The 21,654-nt window shown below is 44.4% G+C and overlaps 1 protein-coding gene across 3 annotated transcripts in view; it reads right to left on the bottom strand.

Annotated features, from left to right (window-relative positions):
- The window catches only part of GRAMD4 (GRAM domain containing 4), a 349,985-nt gene that overhangs the window by 95,437 nt on the left and 232,894 nt on the right, over window positions 1-21,654 (bottom strand). For all 3 annotated transcript variants that reach the window (XM_063927113.1, XM_063927114.1, XM_063927115.1), the window contains exon 5: window positions 626-684. In XM_063927113.1, the coding sequence (XP_063783183.1) occupies window positions 626-684 (59 nt within the window). The remainder of the gene's footprint in view (window positions 1-625; window positions 685-21,654) is intronic.

Genomic DNA, 21,654 nt, shown 5'->3' with positions numbered 1-21,654 from the left:
TTGCTGCACTACAGCTGGTGCAGTCAAGTAGCCAACAATGTATAAGAGACAAATTCAATTACCGCATGAGGAAAAGGGTTGTAGCCTTGATTTTTACGCCCTGAGCTATTCAATTACAAGCCCCTTTCCTTGCGCAGTAAATCTGTAGCTAACACGTGTTAACCCATATATTCTGGGAAAAGTACCCAGAGCTATGGGCTAACGTGCTTGCAGCAGCAATAAGGGCAGAGAGCCCTACTTAATGCAGATTTCTGTTCCTAAGGAGGTGAACAAAAATCCACAGTAAGTGCAGTCTGCAGACTAATTGAACAGCCCTGGGCACTGCATAGCAGATTACTCCAATACCGAGGCTAACTGAATTCGGCCTTAAGAGTAACAAAGATAAGCATTAGACATCATATCTATACAATATATCAAAGGATCGATGCAGGAGAGATTTGTAACCGTTTATAAGACACATGGCAATTTATTTTACCATCCATTCTCACAGCTAACACGTACAAAGCAAACAGACATGCACACAGCAATCTTCCATGCACTGTAAGAACACCAGTCCCATGACATCTCCTAACCAAACCTCAATTTCAGCCTGAAGGACCTTGTCTGAGTTTCTCTGCAGAATTACCTGTTCCATTGGTCTGAGACTGTACTTTTGAAGGTTGCGGTGCTACAGATTCTTCTGTTCTAAAAGAAAAATTACACACAGATAAACATAATGGCATAACAGATAAAACAACCAGGCAATACACATTCTTGATTTTCTTTAAGGAAACAATAGCTTCAACAATTTACTTCATGCATTAGCCACGCTTCATCTAATGACAAAAGCACATGCTAGCCATAATATTGTGAGAGCTTGCTACAGGCTTTTTCCTCTTACTAGACTGAAACAAAAAACACTGGCTGTATCACAAACGAGGTCACGATTATAAAACTTCCTTAAAATCTGTGTGGACAAATAAGAGTACTCAGTGCTACTTTTAGTCAGAGAACAGCATATTATAATTAAATTTCACAATCCTAAACAGTAGTCAGACTACTGAAACTCATATTATTCTCAAGCAGCATGTTTCTATGGGGTCACAGGAACGAACAGCTTCCTCCACATTAGTTTAAATCAGTGGTGCAAGTAGAAAAAATGTGTTATAGGCACTGTGTGCGCGTGCCAAAAAAATGGGTGTGGCCAAATGCCACATGGGCATGGCCAATGAAAATGAGGGCATGGTACACATATGGGGGGAGGGCCAGATACACATATGACCCCAATAGTGCCAGATACACGTTGCCACACAGTGCCAAATACACAAATGCCCCCAGAGTGCCCAAAATACATTGCCTCACAGTGCCAAATACACATTGCCCCACAGTACCAGATACACAAATGCCCCCCAGAGTGCCAGATACACATTGCCTCACAGTGCCAGATACACAAATGCCCCCACTGTGTCAGATATACATTGCCCCCCAGTGCCAGATACAGAAATGCCCCCCCAGTGCCAGATATGCCCCCAGTGCCAGATACACATGTCCCCCCCAGTGCCAGATATGCCCACAGTGCCAGATATGCCCCCAGTGCCAGATACACATGCCCCCCCCCCCCCCCAGTGACCGATATGCCCCCAGTGCCAGATATACATGCCCCCCTTCCCCTGCTGCTCACCACTGCTGCTGGTGTCTTGATCCTGTGTGTGTGTGAGGGGAGGAGAGCGCAGCCTGCGCCTCTCCTGCCCCTCTGTCGGTGCAACAGTCTTCCTTCAATACAGCGCCATCCGTGAGCCAATCAAAGCTCGCAGTCCAGCAGCCTTGGCTGCCGGTCCGCGAGCTCTGATTGGCTCACGGGCCGGCGCTGAATTGAAGGAAGACACTGAGGGGCAGAAGAGCGAATGCTGCGCTCTCCTCCCCTCAAGCAGCGGCGCCGGTCAGCAGCGGAGGGAGGGAGTTAGGGGAGTGGCGGCCCGACGGCGTGGGTACGGCGTACCCAAGGCTAAATTCTTAAGGGTATGCCGTACCCACCCGTACTCGCCCACTTGCACCGCTGGTTTAAATGCTTTCATGGTATTAAAAGTATGGCAGTAAAATAATTTTTTTCTTTTATTTGCTTACACCAGTCATTAACAAACAGCGTTTGGAATAGTGGGGATATATTAACCTGGAGAAGGGATAAAGAAGTGATAAACCAATGATTAGCGCAAAGGTAATAACGCACCAGCCAATCATTACGGATTTGAAAAAATGACAGCTAGGAGCTGACTGGCTGGTGCGTCATCACCTTGCACTTATCCCTGCATTTTCACTTCTTTATCCCTGCTCCAGGCTTAATACATCTGCCCCAATGTTTGTAGTAGTTTATTTATACTGTATATTGTTATCACATACAAATATTTTATTCTCAGAAGATCATCATGAGATCAGGCACATTTTATTTAATTTCATCCTCCAATGCTGCACGATTTAACCCTTTCCTGGCATGTATGTGAACAGCCGCATCTTCATTTTCAGAGATGGTTTCTCCAAGACTTGGAGTCACTGCTCTTAGGAAACTGGCATATTATTGCCAGCAGACCTTGTAGCCACACACACACACACAGCTGTGCTCCCAGAAGAAATAAGTGCAACACAACAATTATATGTTGTGTAATGAAAGAAATGATTCTGTTTCAATATAGAGCCTCTTAATACTTGAAAACTTTAAACTTACATAGCATTACAACAACAAAAAAAGTATTATGAAAGTACATGTGTATGTAGTGTAAAGGGGAAAATGTTGAAAGGGTAGTATAACATGTCCAACTACAGTAGAGCATTTGGTAGTATGCTAAGGTGCCTGGAGCTAACACAACCATCAGCATCACGTGATCTGTGTACTTAAGCTAAACTACAATATTTAGAAATAAAAAGGATTAACTACCCCTGTATCCAATCCTTCTACTAGTTCAAATAACAATGGGGGTAATTCCAAGTTGATCGCAGCAGGATTTTTGTTAGCAGTTGGGCAAAACCATGTGCACTGCAGGGGAGGCAGATATAACATGTGCAGAAAGAGTTAGATTTGGGTGGGTTATTTTATTTCTGTGCAGGGTAAATACTGGCTGCTTTATTTTTACACTGCAAATTAGATTGTAGATTGAACACACCACACCCAAATCTATCTCTCTCTGCACATGTTATATCTGCCTCCCCTGCGGTGCACATGGTTTTGCCCAACTGCTAACAAAAATCCTGCTGTGATCAACTTGGAATTACCCCCAATATACATTCCCAGAACTCGCCATGATCAGAAAACTGCATCGCAGAAAAAGAAAAGGAGTGAATGCGGTCAGATTAACAGAGACACTAGGCTGAAAAGTAAATGTGCACTAGCGCAGGTGCTCAGACAACGCATACGCTTAAGCCACATTCCAGAATGCATCTCAACGCAAAAATAAACAAAAAAACACTTAACATGACCTCATGGTGCAACAGTGTGAATGCTCAAGTGGCCATACACCTAGCTCGCAGTAATATTTTCACATCTACGCTTTCCCAAGAATTCACCATGTGCTGCCCGAAGTGTCTGCTTCAGTGGCTGCTCACTAACACCCCTATGTACTAAACCTTGGAGTAAGATAAAGTGGATGGAAATAAAGTACCAGTCAATCAGCTCCTGATATGTTACAGTTGGATGTAGTCAAGAGACCACCGGTCACAACACCTCCTCCTACATCCCGCCCCGAGAATCCAGTCAGTCGGTATTTCGACTAGCCAGGACTATTCCCACTGGAGTGAGAATATCCATAGAGTGGGAATAGAACCTGTGGCGAGCACAGCGAGTCCACAAGGGGCTTGTTGCGCTCGCACCCACCGCCAGCATTCCGCTGCCAGAATCCCAGCGGAGGTATGCTGACCGGTCACGCATACCCAACCCGTTACAGGCTGTGTTTGAAAAATGACTGTTAGGAGCTGGTTGGTTGGTACTTTATCTCTGTCCACTTTCGCTCTCTTTCTCTCTCTCTCTCCAAGGCTTGGTACATAAACCCCTAAGAGTGTTATCTTGTTTTGTCAGTGCTATAACTTGTATGCAAGGGAGATTCTTTTTGAAAATGGTGAACAGTGCAGAAAAGACTATGGAGTTTATTTACGAAGCCTTGGAGAGGTATAAAGTGGGGAGAGATAAAGTACCAGACAATCAGCTCCTGACTACCAGATTACAGCCTATGTATGAAAAATTACACTTAAGAGTTGGCTGGATTGTTGGTTGGTACTTTATATCCATGGCATAGTAAATAGGCCCCAAAGTTCAACAAAGATCATCAACTGTGGGAGAAGTCCAAGCTGACAAGGACATAACAACAATTTTATTTATATAGCGCTCTCTCCCCAATAGGACTCATAGCGCTTAACAACGAGTTTTATGGTAAGAACTTACCGTTGTTAAAACTCTTTCTGCGAGGTACACTGGCCTCCACAAGGATGTACAATGAGGTGTAGAGTAGGATCTTGATCCGAGGCACCAACAGGCTCAAAGCTTTGACTGTTCCCAGAATGCACAGCGCTGCCTCCTCTATAACCCCGCCTCACTGCACAGGAGCACAATTTTTAGTTAACCAGCCCAATGCAGTAGCAGGAAAAGAGACGACAACGGTTAGTAGCCACATACACCACACTCTCGCGGCAGGAGAAGTGTCAGCGGCTAATGCCATACCAACCCAAAGAAGCTAAGTGCGTCAGGGTGGGCGCCTTGTCGAGCCCAGTGTACCTCGCAGAAAGAGTTTTAACAACGGTAAGTTCTTACCATAAAACTCGTTTTCTGCTGCGGGGTACACTGGGCTCCACAAGGATGGACAATGGGGATGTCCTAAAGCAGTTCCTTGTGGGAGGGGACGCACTGTAGCGGGCACAAGAACCCGGCGTCCAAAGGAAGCATCCTGGGAAGCGGAAGTATCGAAGGCATAGAACCTAATGAACGTGCTCCCGGAGGACCACGTAGCCGCCTTGCACAATTGTTCAAGGGTCGCACCACGTTGGGCCGCCCAAGAAGGTCCAACAGACCGAGTAGAATGGGCTGTAATGTGAGCAGGAGCTGACAGACCAGCCTTCACATAAGCATGTACAATCACCATTCTAATCCACCTGGCCAGAGTCTGCTTGTGAGCAGGCCAGCCACGTTTGTGAAATCCAAACAAAACAAAGAGAATCAGATTTTCGAATAGAAGCAGTTCTCTTCACATAGATACAGAGAGCCCGTACCACATCCAAAGACCGCTCTTAAGGTGGAACGAGGACACCACCTTTGGTAAATAACCGGGACGAGTCCGAAGTACCGCCCAGTCACGGTGAAAAATCAGATACGGGGGACTACAGGAAAGGGCCCCCAAAACCGACACTCTTCTAGCAGAGGCAATAGCCAGCAAGAACACCACCTTAAGGGAAAGCCACTTAAGATCAGCTGAACCAAGTGGTTCAAACGGAGGCTCCTGCAATGCCTCCAAAACCACCGACAAGTCCCAAGGAGCCACAGGCGGGACATAGGGAGGTTGGATACGCAACACACCCTCAGTGAAAGTATGAACATCAGGTAAAGTCGCAATTTTTCTCTGAAACCACACAGACGAGGCAGAAATATGAACCTTGAGGGAGGCCAGACACAGGCCTAAATCCAGGCCCTGTTGCAGAAAAGCCAAAAGTTTGGCTGTACTAAACTTGGAAGCGTCTTAATTGTTAGACGCACACCAAACAAAGTAGGAATGCCAGACCCTATGGTAAATCCAAGCAGAAGCCAATTTCCGGGCCCGCAACATAGTGTCGAAGTCACAAATATTACATAAAGAGAACATACAAACTACACACATTATGAGTCGCTATACTTGCAAATACGCGCAGCGAGCACAGCAATATATGGTAACACCCGCATTTACACGGACATGCCACAGAAATGGATTCGACACTTATTTCATGCAGTACATAATTGTGGTGGTATCAAGCACCAGACATCATGATGATTTAGAATTGTATATGATGGAGTGGTGTCATGTATGTGTATTATTTGAACGAAACAAGATAGACCGGTCATGTTTACTATTGAAGCAACCAGATTGATGTGTAGGTTCATTTGATGCTTGTTGTGAAGTTGTGGGACATTGCAGCGGATAATTATGATTAAATGTATAAAAGCTAAAATCTCTTTTAATAGAACAATACATATTCCAAACACGTTGTGGACAGGAAACTCAGGCCAGCCCTTTGGATGTCTTCAAGGCTGAACCTGATTAGCATATACAAAGAGACTAGTGACTCATCATGAGTCCCCTCCCCCAGAAACTAGATAACACACTGCTGACCACACAGGAGATTAGTTCCTGTTTTGGTCTCAGAGGAAGATGGAGTCCCAGCATTACTTTACAGAGAGAGAGTGATATTGAAAGACGAATTTATATAACTTAAGGATAATGGTATTGTATGCTGGCATGTAACTGTATGTAACTGTATGTTTTAACTGCTTACTGTGCGAGTGTAACCATGTAACTATAGGTATACTGTACTTTGCAATATATTGAATCCATATCCTTTTAATAACAAATATATACACCAATAAGCTTTGGAACTCAGATAATGTGTGGGTGTTTTGTTTTCTCTTATAAGATGCAGTGTTTTGCTATGTATAGTGCACATTCATGGCACATGGTAATAAGATGTGCAGGCGTTTACAATATATATTAGAGCGGGCATTTGAAATATTTGTGAGAAAGCAATTAGGCATTCACAATAGTTTTAATGACCTTTTCAGAAAAACCCTTAGCCCTCAAGGCGGAAGCTTCAAGAGCCACGCCGTCATAGACAGCCGGGCTAGGTCCTGGTAGACACAGGGGCCCTGAACGAGGAGGTCTGGGCGTTGTGGAAGTAGAATTGGACGCTCTGACAATAGGCCCTGCAGGTCTGAGAACCAGTGCCGTCTGGGCCACGCTGGAGCTATGAGAAGCAAATTTCCTTTTTCTTGCTTGAACTTCCGAATTACCCTGGGCAGAAGTGACACCGGAGGGAACACGTACGGCAGCCGAAACTTCCACGGTACCGCCAGCGCATCCACGATTGCAGCTTGAGGATCCCTTGTCCTTGCTCCGAAGACCGGAACCTTGTGATTATGTCGAGACGCCATCAGATCTACGTCTGGAAGACCCCACTTTTCCACTAGGAGTTGAAAAACTTCTGGATGGAGGCCCCACTCGCCGGCAAGTACGTCCTGACGACTGAGAAAGTCCGCTTCCCAATTCAGGACTCCCGCAATGAATATTGCCGATATGGCCGGTAGATGGCATTCCGCCCAATGTAGAATCCGTGAGACTTCCTTCATTGCCAGACGGCTTCGAGTGCCGCCTTGATGATTTATGTAAGCCACTGTGGTGGCGTTGTCCGACTGCACTTGAACAGGACGGTTCTGAATTAAATGCTGGGCCAGGTTCAATGCACTGAAGACCGCCCGCAATTCCAGAATGTTGATTGAGAGGAGGAACTCCTCCCTGGTCCACCGACCATGAAGGGAGTGTTGCTCCAGCACCGCACTCCAACCTCTTAGACTGGCATCTGTCGTCAAGAGGACCCAGTCGGATATCCAGAAGGGACGGCCCCTGCACAATTGTTGGTCCTGGAGCCACCAGAGCAGCAACAGACGGACCTGCGGAGTCAATTAGATCATTTGAGACCTGATCCGGTGAGCCAGGCCGTCCCATTTGGCTAGAATCAGCCTCTGGAGGGGGCGAGAATGGAATTGAGCATACACCACCATCTTAAATGCTGATACCATGAGGCCTAGCACCTGCATCGCCGAATGTATCGACACTTGCGGATGAGAAAGGAAGCAACGAATCCTGTCCTGAAGCTTCAGGACTTTCTCCTGACACAAGAACAACCTCTGGTTGTGAGTGTCCAATAGCGCTCCCAGATACACCATGCTCTGAGCAGGGATCAGGGAGGATTTCTTCCAGTTGATGAGCCACCCGTGGGCTTGTAGAAACCGGACTGTCATATCTAGATGATGCAGGAGAAGTTCTGGAGAATTTGCCAGGATTAACAAGTCATCCAGATATGGCAGTATCCTGACCCCTTGACGGCGGAGTACCACCGTCATCACCGCCATGACTTAGGTGAAGACTCGCGGAGCCGTTGTTAAACCAAAAGGTAACGCCCGAAACTGGTAATGGAGGTTGCCAATAGCAAACCTCAGATATTGCTGATGTGGCGCTGCTATAGGAATATCCAGGTAAGCATCCTGTATGTCCAGGGAGACCATGTAGTCCCCAGGTTCCAAGGCCAGAACTAGAGCGCGAAGGGTTTCCATACAGAACTTGGAAATCTTCACAAACCTGTTCAATGTATTGAGGTTGAGAATGGGCCGGGAGGACTCATTCGGTTTCGGGACTAGAAACAGCGGAGAATAGTACCCCCGGCCCCTCTGCGCAAGAGGCACCTGTACTACGACTCCTGTATCCAGGAGGGTCTGTACCACCGAATGGAGAGTGTTTGCCTTTGTCTGGTCTAACGGGACGTCTGTCTGGCAAAATCGATGAGGGGGTCGGTTTTTGAAGGCTACAGCGTAACCTCGAGTGACGACTTCCCGTACCCAGGCATCTGAAGTGGTCTTCAACCATTCCTGGGTATACCCTAGAAGCCGGCCCCCACCCTGGGATCCCCCAGGGGGAGGCCCGCTCCGTCATGCGGCAGGCTTATCGGCCTTGGAAGCTGGCTGATGGGCCGCCCAGGCACTTTTGGGCTTTGGCTTGCCAGGTTTGGAAGTGCGGGCCTGCTTGTTGTACACCTGACCTTTTGCTTTACCTGAAGGACGAAAAGGGGCGAAAGGAAGCACCTTTAACCTTCGAAACAGAATGGCAGTCAGGCAGTTTTGGCAGTAGCCAAGTCAGCCACTATCTTATTTAAGTCCCCCCCAAACAGAATATCTCCCTTGAAAGGGAGTACCTCCAGGGTTTTTCTAGAGTCCAGATCCACAGACCAGGATCTCAGCCACAATATCCGGCGAGCCAGGACTGACGTAGTAGAGGCCTTGGCTGCCAGGATACCGGTATCAGAAGCCGCCTCTTTAATATAACGAGAAGCTGTGACAATATATGACGAGCATTGTCTAGCATGGTCAGAGGAGATTTCAGCTTCTAACTCCAAGGCCCATGCTTCAATAGCCTCAGCAGCCCATGTAGCTGCAATAGTGGGCCTTTGTGCAGCACCCGTGAGGGTATAAATTGCTTTAAGATACCCCTCCACACGTTTATCCGTAGGCTCTTTCAGAGACGTGACGGTAGTGACAGGTAGAGCTGAGGAAACCACCATCCTAGCCACATGCGAGTCCACTGGAGGAGGCGTTTTCCAATTCTTAGACAGCTCTGGCGCGAGGGAATAGTGAGCCAGCATCTTCTTTTGAGGCACAAACTTCGTACCCGGGTTTTCCCAGGGTTCCTGACGTATATCCACCAGGTGGTCAGAGTGAGGTAAAACTTGTTTAACCACCTTCTGACGCTTGAACCTATCTGGTTTCTTAGGAGGGACGGATGGCTCGGGATCATCCGTAATCTGTAAAATCAATTTAATAGCCTCCAAAAGATCAGGAACATCCACATGTGAACTACCCTCCCCATCAGCCGTATCTGAGTCAGAACCTGTGGGGGTCAGTGTAAGTGCCGTCTTCATCAGACGAGGAGTCAGTGACAGCAGTGGATTGTGAGGAGACAAGCGCTCGCTTAGAGGACCCCTTGGACTTAGGCGAGCGATGGTCAGACTTTTTAGTAGTCAGGGACTGGTTCAACTTCTTTAATTGAGTAGATAAATATCATCTGCCCACTGCGGGTTAGCTGCAGGGACTACAAACAGTTGTACTGGCATCGGGGGTCCCATAGGGGGTGTTAGTTTACGAACTAGCGTATGGAGAAGCGTGGAAAAAGCAGCCCACGGTGGGTCATTATTTGCCTCCGTTGCCACAGTCCCACTGGGGGGCAAGGAGCCCCCAGAACCAGAGCCCATAGCTGCTATATTCCCCTCATAGGGATCTGCGGCTTCAGCAACACCGGCAGTGTGTTCAGCCCCAGAACAGTTACCCTCAGAAGCAGACATGATATAACTTGCAGTATCAGGTAACACAGTACAATTTCAGCAGCACAATACCTTCTACCCAAACCCCTGCGCAGTGTAGACAGCACTAGCAGAGATAAAGGAGAGACATGGTGACTAAATCACAGAGAAAAATACGTATTAGAGTATATCTTTGTGAAAATCCTATATCAATATAAAACCGGACGCACCAAGCCCCCTCAGGTTATAGAATATAGGGATAGCAGGTTGAGTGAAAGACACGAAATGGACACCACTCAGCTATCAAATGCACACACAGATAGTCACAGTTTGTACAATGCAGAGGTTATTACTAACAATAATACTGCACTGGACTAGCTTATATATATAGCTATATAGGCAATAGATATAACACTACACAGTAAGAACTGGATGTATAATCACAGGGTAATTGTACTAGAAAACCCTGACTAAATGCACTCTCTTAACTAGCACTGACTGAAAAGGCAGGTAGAATACTTAAGTGTCATGTAAAGTCACAGCATTGACTGCCCAAGCAGTCCCAGGAACAGTGAAGCTGAGGGATAATGGCGCCCAGACACTGACAGGGAGTGAGGGAGAGATAGATATGCAGCTCCAGGGCGGGAACATTTGCGGGAAATGGCGCCCTGGGGCTGGGGCTTCAGGTCTAAGCCTTATCCCCCTGCTGGCAAAACCACCGGGTACTGTGGGCTCTTTTAAACTGGTTTAGAGAGAAAACCTGACCTGCGCCCATGCCCTGGTGATCTAGTGGGATTGCCTGTACTGCCACGGTGTCCACCGCTTGCGCGCGCGCGGCCCGCCTCCCACTGACCGCGCCGGATCGCAATAAAGACCGGGTCCCGTAAGCGGGACCCACTCACCACCTCCCGAAGCGCGGCCACGCGATCCCGGAGAGCCCCCATTGTGTGTGCCTGACGTGAAGAAAACCGGAGCCTCCTGCTGTAGTTACCCGGCAACCAGGGCTCGGGAGTGTACAGCACCGCTGGGGAGAGCTGGAGCTGCAGCAGTGAATGTCTTCTGACATTGACCACCGCTGCTGCCCTTGAAGTCTTCACTTTTTCTTCACAAAAAAGCTCTTCTTAGGGCTGCCTGGAGCAGCCCCTCTGTTAAGTGCCTGCTTACTGCAGCACCAACTACAAAACTGTGCTCCTGTGCAGGGAGGCGGGGTTATAGAGGAGGCGGCGCTGTGCATTCTGGGAACAGTCAAAGCTTTGAGCCTATTGGTGCCTCGGATCAAGATCCTACTCTATACCCCATTGTCCATCCTTGTGGAGCCCAGTGTACCCCGCAGCAGAAAGATACATAGCAGAATATAGTACAGAAAATAATTTATTTTCATAAAATACAGAAGCATGCAGATACTAAAGGGACATTATGGAAATGCTGGAGTAAACAGGAAAGCCTTGAGTCTACTTTTGAAGGATTCTATAGTTGGGGCCTCTTGCACTGTGCCGGGAAGCGAGTTCCATAGAGTCGGAGCCGCATGACTAAAAGTTCGACCCCCAGAAGAATTACGGGAGATTCTAGGTACTGCTAAAAGTCCTTCATCTATAGACCGCAGTAATCGAGTGCTTCAGGTACCTTGCGCCCTGGTCATGTAGTGCTTTGAAACTCAGTAAGCCAATCTTGAAGTTGATTCGCCATCTTACCGGCAGCCAGTGAAGGGAGTAGAGGATGGGTATTATGTGGCTAGAGTGGGGCTGGTTGGTTAACAGCCTGGCAGCTTTGTATTGCACAAGCTATAAGCGGTGCAATTCTTTTGCTGGGAGACCATGGTAGAGGGCATTACAGTAGTCTAATAGAGATAATACAAATGCATGTATGACTTTTGGCAGACCATCTGAGGGAATTAAATGCTTGAAGCTGGTCCATGAAGGCAGGTGGCTTATATTGGCAGGCTTTGTAGTTTGGCACTCCTTTGATGGCATTGTGGAGATACCCGCTCGGATGGTGGATATTTTATCTGCAAAGAAGTTTGCAAACTCGTTGCATCTTGCCTGGGAGAGGGTTTCATCAGTCTGCAGGCATGCTGGCTTGCAAAGCATCTCCACTGTGCAGAAAAGTTGAGCTGGCCTATTGTTTGCCGACGTGATCTCATTTGACAAGAACTGTGATTTCTTATGGGTGATTACGATTGATATTCTTCGTTATGCTTTATTAGTTTTATTTTGTCATCCACTAGGTTAGTCTTCCTCCATCGTCTTTCCAGACTACGCCGCCTTTTCTTGAGCTTACCAACAATGTTGTCGAACTAGGGAGCTCAACATTGTGGTTTTCGAGGTCTTATACGCACAGGGGCGATAATATCAATTGCAGCCATAACATCCCTATTATAATAACGGTATAGGGAACAGGGATCTTCACAGGCACCCAGTATAGCAGAGAAATCCAGATTTGCTGCAAGAGTCTGGGGAGTCATACCCCTCCTTGGACGATACCTGGTCAACTCCATGGGCAGAGATCTGATTTGAGGGGTTGCAACTTAGTGCCAAAGGGAGTGGTGGTCTGACCAGATGACTGGGTTTATTTTTAGGTCAGTGACTTCTAATCCAATCTGAAAGAAAAGATCAAGAGTGTGACCACTTTTATGTGTGGCAGAAGGAATGACCTGTGTAAACACCAGACCATTCATTGTGCATAGGAGGTCTTGGCCAAGGCGTGAGAGCTCATCATCCACCCATGCATTGAAATCCCAGAGGATGAGCCATCTTTGATGTTCCAGAACCAGGCCAGCAACAGTGTCTGCAATTTCTTGTGGAAATATCTTTCCATCTCCAGGGGGCGGGAAATGAGAAGTATTCTGAAACCTAATACTACCAAACTCCGGGTAGCAATGCACTCGAATGAGTGAGTAATTTCAATAGGGTGGACCCCAAGTTTAAGTTCTTTTTTGAAGCAGACAGCCACCCCTGCGGTCCAGTCTTGGGTTGTGGATGACAGAGTAGTTTGTTGGGACCGCAGCCTCCAATATAGGTGCTGCATTTTCATCTAGCCAGGTTCCTGTAATGCAGGCTAGATCTGCAGATTCAATAAGGTCAGCAATTGTTGCAGTCTTGTTTCTTATAGATCTCGCATTACAAAGGACTGACCTGATTGGGCATACCAGAGGGCCTTCAGTTTTCTTTATGTTAAGTGCAGGAGCTCTGGGTATGGGAGTCACAAAGAGAGAATTGACAGTTCTCTTCTTCCAAGCACAGGACCGTCTTTTGGGTATCATTTCTATTTGATTGTTCTTTGAAGCTGGGGGTGAGCAGGTGGGCAAAGGACTTAGGTGGTTACCGGGGAAAATACATTTCTGGCCGGCTCGCTTCCCACGAATGCGCCTGTGTTTTTTTTGTTTTGTTTTTTAGATGCCACGGGATTGGAAAATAGAAGCCTGTGATGGTGTAATAGGAACTGCAGTACATAGAAACATAGAATTTGACGGCAGATAAGAACCACTTGGCCCATCTAGTCTGCCCCTTTTTTTTTTATTCTTTAGGTAATCTCAACCTTTTTTTAACCTTAATTCTTTGTAAGGATATTCATATGCCTATCCCAAGCATGTTTAAATTGCTCTACAGTCTTAGCCTCTACCACCTCTGATGGGAGACTATTCCACTTATCCACTACCCTTTCTGTGAAGTAATTTTTCCTTAAATTTCCACTGAACCTCCCCCCCCCTCCAGTCTCAGTGTATGTCCTCGAGTTCTAATACTTCTCTTCCTTTGAAGAATGTTTCCCTCCTGAACTTTGTTAAGACCCTTGATATATTTGAAAGTTTCTATCATGTCTCCCCTTTCCCTTCTCTCCTCCAAACTATACATGTTAAGATCTTTTAGCCTTTCTGGGTACGTTTTGTGATGTAGGCCATGCACCATTTTAGTTGCCCTTCTTTGTACACTCTCTAATGTATTTATATCCTTCTGGAGATTCCAGATGGGGCCGCACCAATGACCTATACAGTGGCATTATCACTTCTTTTTTCCTGCTACTGATTCCTCTCCCTATGCAACCAAGCATCTGACTTGCCTTTCTCATTGCTTTGTTGCATTGCTTTCCTGCCTTCAAGTCACTTGAAATAGTGACTCCTAAATCCCTTTCCTCCTCAGTAGTTTCCATTATAGTACCCTTGATACTATATTTAGCCTTTGGGTTTTTGAGACCCAAGTGCATGATTTTGCATTTTTTAGCATTAAACTGTAGTTGCCACGTTCTTGACCATTTCTCAAGCCTAGCTAGATGGTGGGTGAAAGAATGAAGCTGGAGAAATACGTATACATTGGGTCATCAATGACAGATTACTATAAGTATGAGCTGCATATGATGAGAGAGGGAGAGAAAGCTGTATTTTTTTTTTTTCTTCCCCCAGTTCGGTATGTGATCCAAAAATTATAACGGGTTCATAAACAGAATTATTGCTATCACCTATTGCTGCTCTTTAATCAAATGGTATATTTGAAACAAGTGATAAATAAAATAACTTTGCTTTTTCTGTTGCTGATTTAGTCAATTATTCCAGGACAAACAGGCTTGTGGAGAGGTTTTAGACATCTGCACAGGGAAGTCTTCTGCGTCCTCAGGACCATGCTCCCAAAACACCTCACCAAACCCTTCTGCGGTCAATCCATCAACTGTCCCTACCAACAAAAGGCAATTCAAATCCTGCCCAGAAGAAAACCCTCCTCTATACTCCTGGATAAGAACCACTGTCAAAGTCAGAAAAATATCCCCATACACGTTGCCATATTTGCACCGCACACTGGTCCGTGCTGCGCATGCGTACGCTCTCCCGTGAAGGCGCATACCCGCAATAGCGTGCACTCGCAGGCGCGGTATGCGTATTTACGGTAGAGTTTATGTAGTCGTAGCGTGCGACTCATTCGTTACATATTTTCACAATTAATGTAGTTTATAGATCATGATCCCTTTGATAGTTTCTGAAAGTTTGGTTAATATAGAAGGTCCCTGTTTAAAGTAATCCCTCTTTGTATCGTACGAAGGGTCTAACAAGACTCATACAGCAGTGTTTGGTACCCATCGGAAGAGTATTTAATTAGCAATATTCCGGTGTTGGTTTGGAGCGTATTAATCGCTCGTGCGAATAGTTATGGACATAAGAAGTTTATGTCCATTTCTACTATTTACTCATACTCAGGTATGCGGCGGGAAACCTAGTTCCCCACCCACCTGAGCTGTTTGAAATCGTCACAGCCCACCTGTATGAATCAACCTATGACCTTTTGTTGTGATACAGGGTCGAATTCCTTCATCCAATGGACAATGGGATTGTAGGGACTATGAGATTGCATTGTGTGTGGGGCATAAATAGGCAGGCCGACCACATCCAGCTCTCACTCTTCAACGGTTCTCATTGCTGAAAATCGGGTGCTGGATGTCCAGGCGCATGCGATCGTTTACCCTTGTGCGTAAGTTTCTCTCCGTAATCATTGTCTTTCTGTGAGCCAATTTCTCTCATCTCTCTCCGTCTCTCTCTCTCTCTCTTTCCCTTCTCTTTCTCTCGTATCTCCCCTAGACTAGTATTGTATTGTATTAGATAGTATTGTATTTTGGTTAGGAAGTCTTTGTTATATTGTAGTGTATCATTTGTACTGTTATCCCCTTTTTTTTACAAGTATACTAGATATAATACAGTTAATAGGCTTTGGACCCTAAACCAGTATTCTGTGTATTTCCTATAGTGTTAAGTGTTCTCTTGAGCGTCGGTGACGCTCAAGCAGCTTTGTAGTTAGTCAGGTTACACAAGGTTGCACTTACACCCTGTATTCACATTAAGGTATTCTGTGTATTTCATTGGTATAAGGTTTAGACATAAAGGTATAGCGTTGTGAGCGTCTGCGCCGCTGGTGATCTCCTCGTGGTCTCGAGCGTCCGCTACGCCATAGCGAATCATTACTCTAGTCATAGCCAATAACGTGTCCTGTGATCGCTGGGCCGTGAGCGAACGTGACGCTTGAGCGTCTCGCCTACGGCTGAGCGATCGTTACGCAACTAGCGTACCATTACGGTACTTCTTAAGTAAACAGCGTACAGTGTTCTTAGCTTCATAAAGGGTTGTTTATACGACAAGGGAATTTAGCATTGTCACCACAGAGACCCTAATGCTGAAAAGGAGGGTACAGCTTTGGTAAAAAGGTTTATTCTTGAACAGGACTTCACAGAGGCATGGGATAATCAACATTCAATACTGCCTGCATTCTCAGAATTTAAAACCACAGTGTACACCTTTTGACTTTTGTATCCATAGTTATTTGCGAGAGGTAGTGTGAGATGGGAAAAGTGGTGTGGCTCGAATCCATTCCTTCATTTTTGGTACAACCACCCTAATTTAAAAAAAAAAGGGGGGGGGGGGGGTTGGAGAGGCAATAGACTGTTTCCCCCACACAATGCTTCTGCACCATGGTAAAAAGACCCCACCAGTGGCTGGAGGGAAATGGATCTTGAACTAGTAATTCGTTATTATCAGGAGGGACTAGAATACATTTTACAACCCTTCCATAGTGGTCACAGATTTGCCAATGGCACTTAATGGGACTGCTCACTAATCTGGAAGATCAGTAGATTATATTTATATTTTTAGAGATCTGTCCAATTATAATTCTGGTTTTGTTGTAACATAGTAAATTCAACCCATTCTCTAAAGTCTACTTACCTGGGGTATAGTGTTTAGTGTATTTTGGGTGGGGGTCATATTCCATGTGGCCACCAATATACTGTAGTCTTTCCTGCATGTGCACGTTGGCAGTGTTTTTGCTGGTGGACAACCTGATGCGGTTTGAAAAACGAAGGACCAGCAGGAGTGAAGGGAGTGCTGGGGTTCCAACAGATATCCTTAATACCAAGCAACCTTTGGAAACACTGTTGAATTTAGTTTACTGCACCCAAATTAGAGTTTTGTAGATTTAACCATTGCATTTGAACAGGGTTTGCTTCTAAAATTAAAGCCAACTTTCATCCAAAAAGTCCTCCAAGAACGGATTCATAATGGAATGTTAAAGAACCATGCTGTAATAATTCTTAATAAAAGAATCTCTTCTGCAATATAGTAAACCAAGTACAAAAGCAGAAAACACCACTGTATTTCACAGCTTTCTATATAATGCAGCGCCCACAGCTACATCTGTAAAGGGATAAAGAATCAACGAGTCATACTTAATTGAATATCATGCAGCATCTGTTTCAATCAAGGTTCAGTTAAGGCTGCACTGGTTGCACTTGGGCAAATTGTTAAGGATGAATACCATTCTTTCACCCAATCAAACTTTACAAATAAAAAGTGACCTGGTATTTTGTGGCTAAATAGTATTATTCAAAATTGTATTTACCCATTACATTATACCCTTAACTTCTTTATCAGTGAGCCTAGATAAACCATAATGTAATAGATAAGTCGAGAACGAGAAGCTAGTCTTCTCCATTCCTCTTAAATAAAAATTAAAAAAATACAATACAAAATTACTACTACCACTACCACTTATTTGTAGTCAATGTCTGAAGTTTCACATCACTCGGCGGGTGTCATTTCCGGCGTTATCGCTGCAATTTCTTGACAAAGCTCGCTTTCATTTGTCTGGCTACATTGACAAGCAGAATTTTTGCTACTGGGAGGAAAACAATTCTCATGGAAGACCTCTACACAGCCAAATGGGCCATCTGAGGTCTACAAACACCTTTGACATGCTGTTTCCTGCAGAAAATTATTAAAAATATTGTATAAAATTACCTTCAAGCTGTGTCAAAGGTTGCCAAATGAGGTCCTCAAGGCACCCTAACAGTACAGGTTTTAAGGCTAGCCATGCTTAGGCACACGTGACAATTAGTACAGTCAGATTGATTATACCATCTGCACACACCCGGACTGTTGGGGTGCCTTGAGGACCGCGTTTGGGAATCACTGAGCTATTTCGTGTTTAGACTTGGTCCCATCCCAAAGATCTCTCATTATGGTATGCAAATATTCCAAATTATGGAAACACCAAAAAAGCTCCTGTTCCAAGCATTTCGGATATGGGAGAGCCAACATTTTAAAAGCAACATACTATTTTGTGGTCTAAATTTTATTAGCTTCTTTTTTTTCAAATACTCAAATATTAAACTGTAAAATATGGAACTGTAATAATACGCAATGTGATTAATTTGTTGATTTTTATATAGCTGGGGGAAAATAGCAAGAATTTTAAGCATAGAATATTTAAGGCACATTGTAACTAATCAGAAAGTGCATAAAATTAATACAGGGAAATATATACCAGTTTCCAGTGACCAAATGAAAATAAATTTGATCATGGGAGTATAATGTGTACAGCTGAGCTTGCAGCAGGTAATTTGCAAAGGCTTATGTCTTGTCTGCCCCTGTGGAAAACACAGTAGAGCTGAGCCAAGTTATTAGCAAGCAGATCTATTTTTACAGCTGATGCATGACAAGGGGAGGTTATGTAGGAGAGATTACATGAACTGTGATAACAGCTTAGAGGTTTTTGTTTCCTTGCTTCACAACTACTCCTATCTACTCAATGTGGTCTTATTCAGCAATTGAGGAATCATCCATTGGACAGACCTAAAATTACATCACAAGACTTTTTATCCTGCTTTTTATCATCTTGTGCATTCAATCCAACAATGGCCACGATTCATAGATGTATGGCAATTCGATGTTAATATAAAGCTACAATGTTTTAAGATATGAGCAGAAGCAGCATGCGCAGATCAGGTACTGCGATGTCACTCGCATTGCCCCACAAGTCGCAGCATGGTTAACATGCTGCTTGCATTTGGGGACGGCGACAAGCAGCGTTCTAGAAAATAAAATGTATGTCGCCCATGTTTTCAGGGTGTGCTAAAGTCAACGGCTGCATCCCTGGACGCAGCTTCACTGGCTGCAGCAGCATGATTTCACCAGACATCCTGAGTAACCTCAGATGTCTATGACCATGCAGGTGAACCACTGCTGCGTCTTCAGCCAAATCAGTGGATGACTTAAGCATCATTTTGTACAGCCACTGCATAGAAATATGCGGCTGTGTGAGTAGCATCCACCTCTGAATCAGCCCTAATGACAACGATTTAAAAGCCTTCTAAAATGTATTCTTGGTATCAGCTTACAATTTATTACTCATAAGCATGATGTTCACTTCTAAGCCAGGGTAAATGCATAAACTACCAAACAATGCCAGTAAGCAAATATTCAAATATGACGTAGACATAGGGGTAATACTAAGTTGCTACTTCTGGGAAATCTCTCTGTCGCATGAGAAAAGTGCTCAGCAGATAAAACATGGAATGAGGCTTGTGTAACACCAGTCTTAAATGTTTATAGTGTCTTTCTTCAATGAAGAGATCAAGCCTAATTGCATAGCGTCAATCTTTCAATCTACAAGGTGAGGTAAGAAAAACTACCAGATTTTAATAGTAAACAAAGGCAATGGTAAAATGTAGTACACAGAATAAAATTTATTTTAAATTAGTTTTCAATATATCGTCCAGATGGTGGCCTTCATTTGTGATATACATTTGTAGTCGATTTCTGAAGTTTCACATCACTCGGTAAGTAATTTCCAGCGTTATCAAGCAATTTCTTGACAAAGCTTACTTTAATTTGCCTGGCTACGTTGACAAGCAGAATTTTCATTACTGGGAGGAAAACAATCCTCATAAGCTTCATGAAAGGCCTCTACACAGCCAATTGGGCAATCTGAAAGCGGAGGTCTACACAAATCAACCAAGAACCATTAATGAACTGAAGACCGCTATACGCCAAGAAAAGACAAGATCATATTCAAACCAATTTAAAAATAAACGGTCTTCCATGCACTTTTAGATTATGTACTAAAATTTTGATTCGCATTTACATTTTTAACTAATATTTAAAATGTGGGAGTTTTTTTTTTTTTGCCTCACCCTGTACCTACACACAGCCTTCTGATCCACAACACACAATCCTACACATAATTTTAAAGACTATGCTAGATAATGGAAAGCTACAGTATAAGTCAAACGGTGACTTTGCACCTCCATAGACTTCAATAAAAATAAGCAGATATGACAATACTACAGCCCTGTACATATTCTCAGATACAAAACAAATTCCCATTTGACCATCCCGTTGTTTTCTTATTTGCAAGCTATTAGTAATACTTACAGACTGGTTTAAAAATGGACATACGCTATTGACATATGACAGCATATTTTGGATGATGAGCAGCATTGTCACCTCTCAGACTACTTTTCCTTCATATACTCCCATACATGTAGACCAGTGCTTCTCTAACTCTGTCCTCATGAAACCCTAACACTACCTGTTTTCAAAGTATACTCAGGAATAATTAGTACCATCTGTAGATCTATTGCGTTAATTAATATACACGTGTACCAACTAGATGATCTGGAAACAAGCACTGTTAGGGTTCCATGAAGACCAGGTTTGAGAAACACCAATGTAGACTTTTAAACACTGGCCAAATGACAAGCTACATCATCCAATTTGGAACTGGGCTTTATCTTGAAGGCATGTGTCAAACTGGATAACCACTTAATTTATAATGCATTTCCACATAGAAAACAGAAATTAAGGTTTCTTCTAGGTGACTCACAAGATTCATATTGTTTAAACGTGGTCAGACAGACACTGAAATTGTATACGGTTTATTGACGTGATAGAATTCCCAGACTTTGGTTAGATGTACAAGAATACATCAGGCTCAAGATAGCCTTTACAGACACTTGTGTATAGGCCTTCTGGAATCTGTACTCTGTAGACATGTCCTGAACCATACCACTTGGCATTAAATTGCTGCTGGCAAAAGTAGTGGGAAAAAAAATAAACGCACAAAGGGGTATATGCAATTGCGGTCGAATTCCCGAAAATGTCGAAAAACTGGACTTTTTCGCCCCCCAAAAAAATTCGACAATGCAATACAGTGCTTTTCGTCAAAAAAAATGTCTTTTCAAATTCGACTTTTTGAAATTCGACATTTGACAAATTCGACATTTCTGCAATGGTACAAATGCGGCTTTTCGACAAAAGTATATTCAATTGAAGAATGTAATTTCGACAACCGTGCTTTTTGACAGTAAATTCGTCATTTTCAATCCGCCTCACTTTGCTGGCGGAATGTAATAACATTTTTAAAAAACATGTTTTTTTTGTGTTTTTTTTATTGCTAATAGCATATCTATTTATATTAGAAGGGATTAGGTACTTGGTTTGTCTATTTAGGAGGCACAAGTATTCTTTATATATTTTGTAAAAAAAAAAATGTTTTTTTTTATGGAATGGGTTAAAATTGCGTGGGGGGGACCCCTTCAATCAAGGGGTCCCCCCCCCAGCCACCTAAGGACCAGGGGTTAAGCCCGGGCTTCACCCCTGGCCCTTGGGTGGCTGGGGGGGACCCCTTGATTGAAGGGGTCCCCACTCCTCCAGGGTACCCCGGCCAGGGGTGACTAGTTGGGTATTTAATGCCACAGCCGCAGGGAGCGGTATTAAAGTGTCCCCCGGCTGTGGCATTATCTGTCCAGCTAGTGGAGCCCTGTGCTGTTACAAAAAATACGGGGGACCCCTACTCTTTT

Source organism: Pseudophryne corroboree, chromosome 6 (assembly GCF_028390025.1).
Source record: "Pseudophryne corroboree isolate aPseCor3 chromosome 6, aPseCor3.hap2, whole genome shotgun sequence".
Lineage (NCBI taxonomy): Eukaryota > Metazoa > Chordata > Amphibia > Anura > Myobatrachidae > Pseudophryne > Pseudophryne corroboree.
Note: the sequence above shows the minus strand (reverse complement) of the source record. Positions and strands in the feature narration are given on the sequence as shown.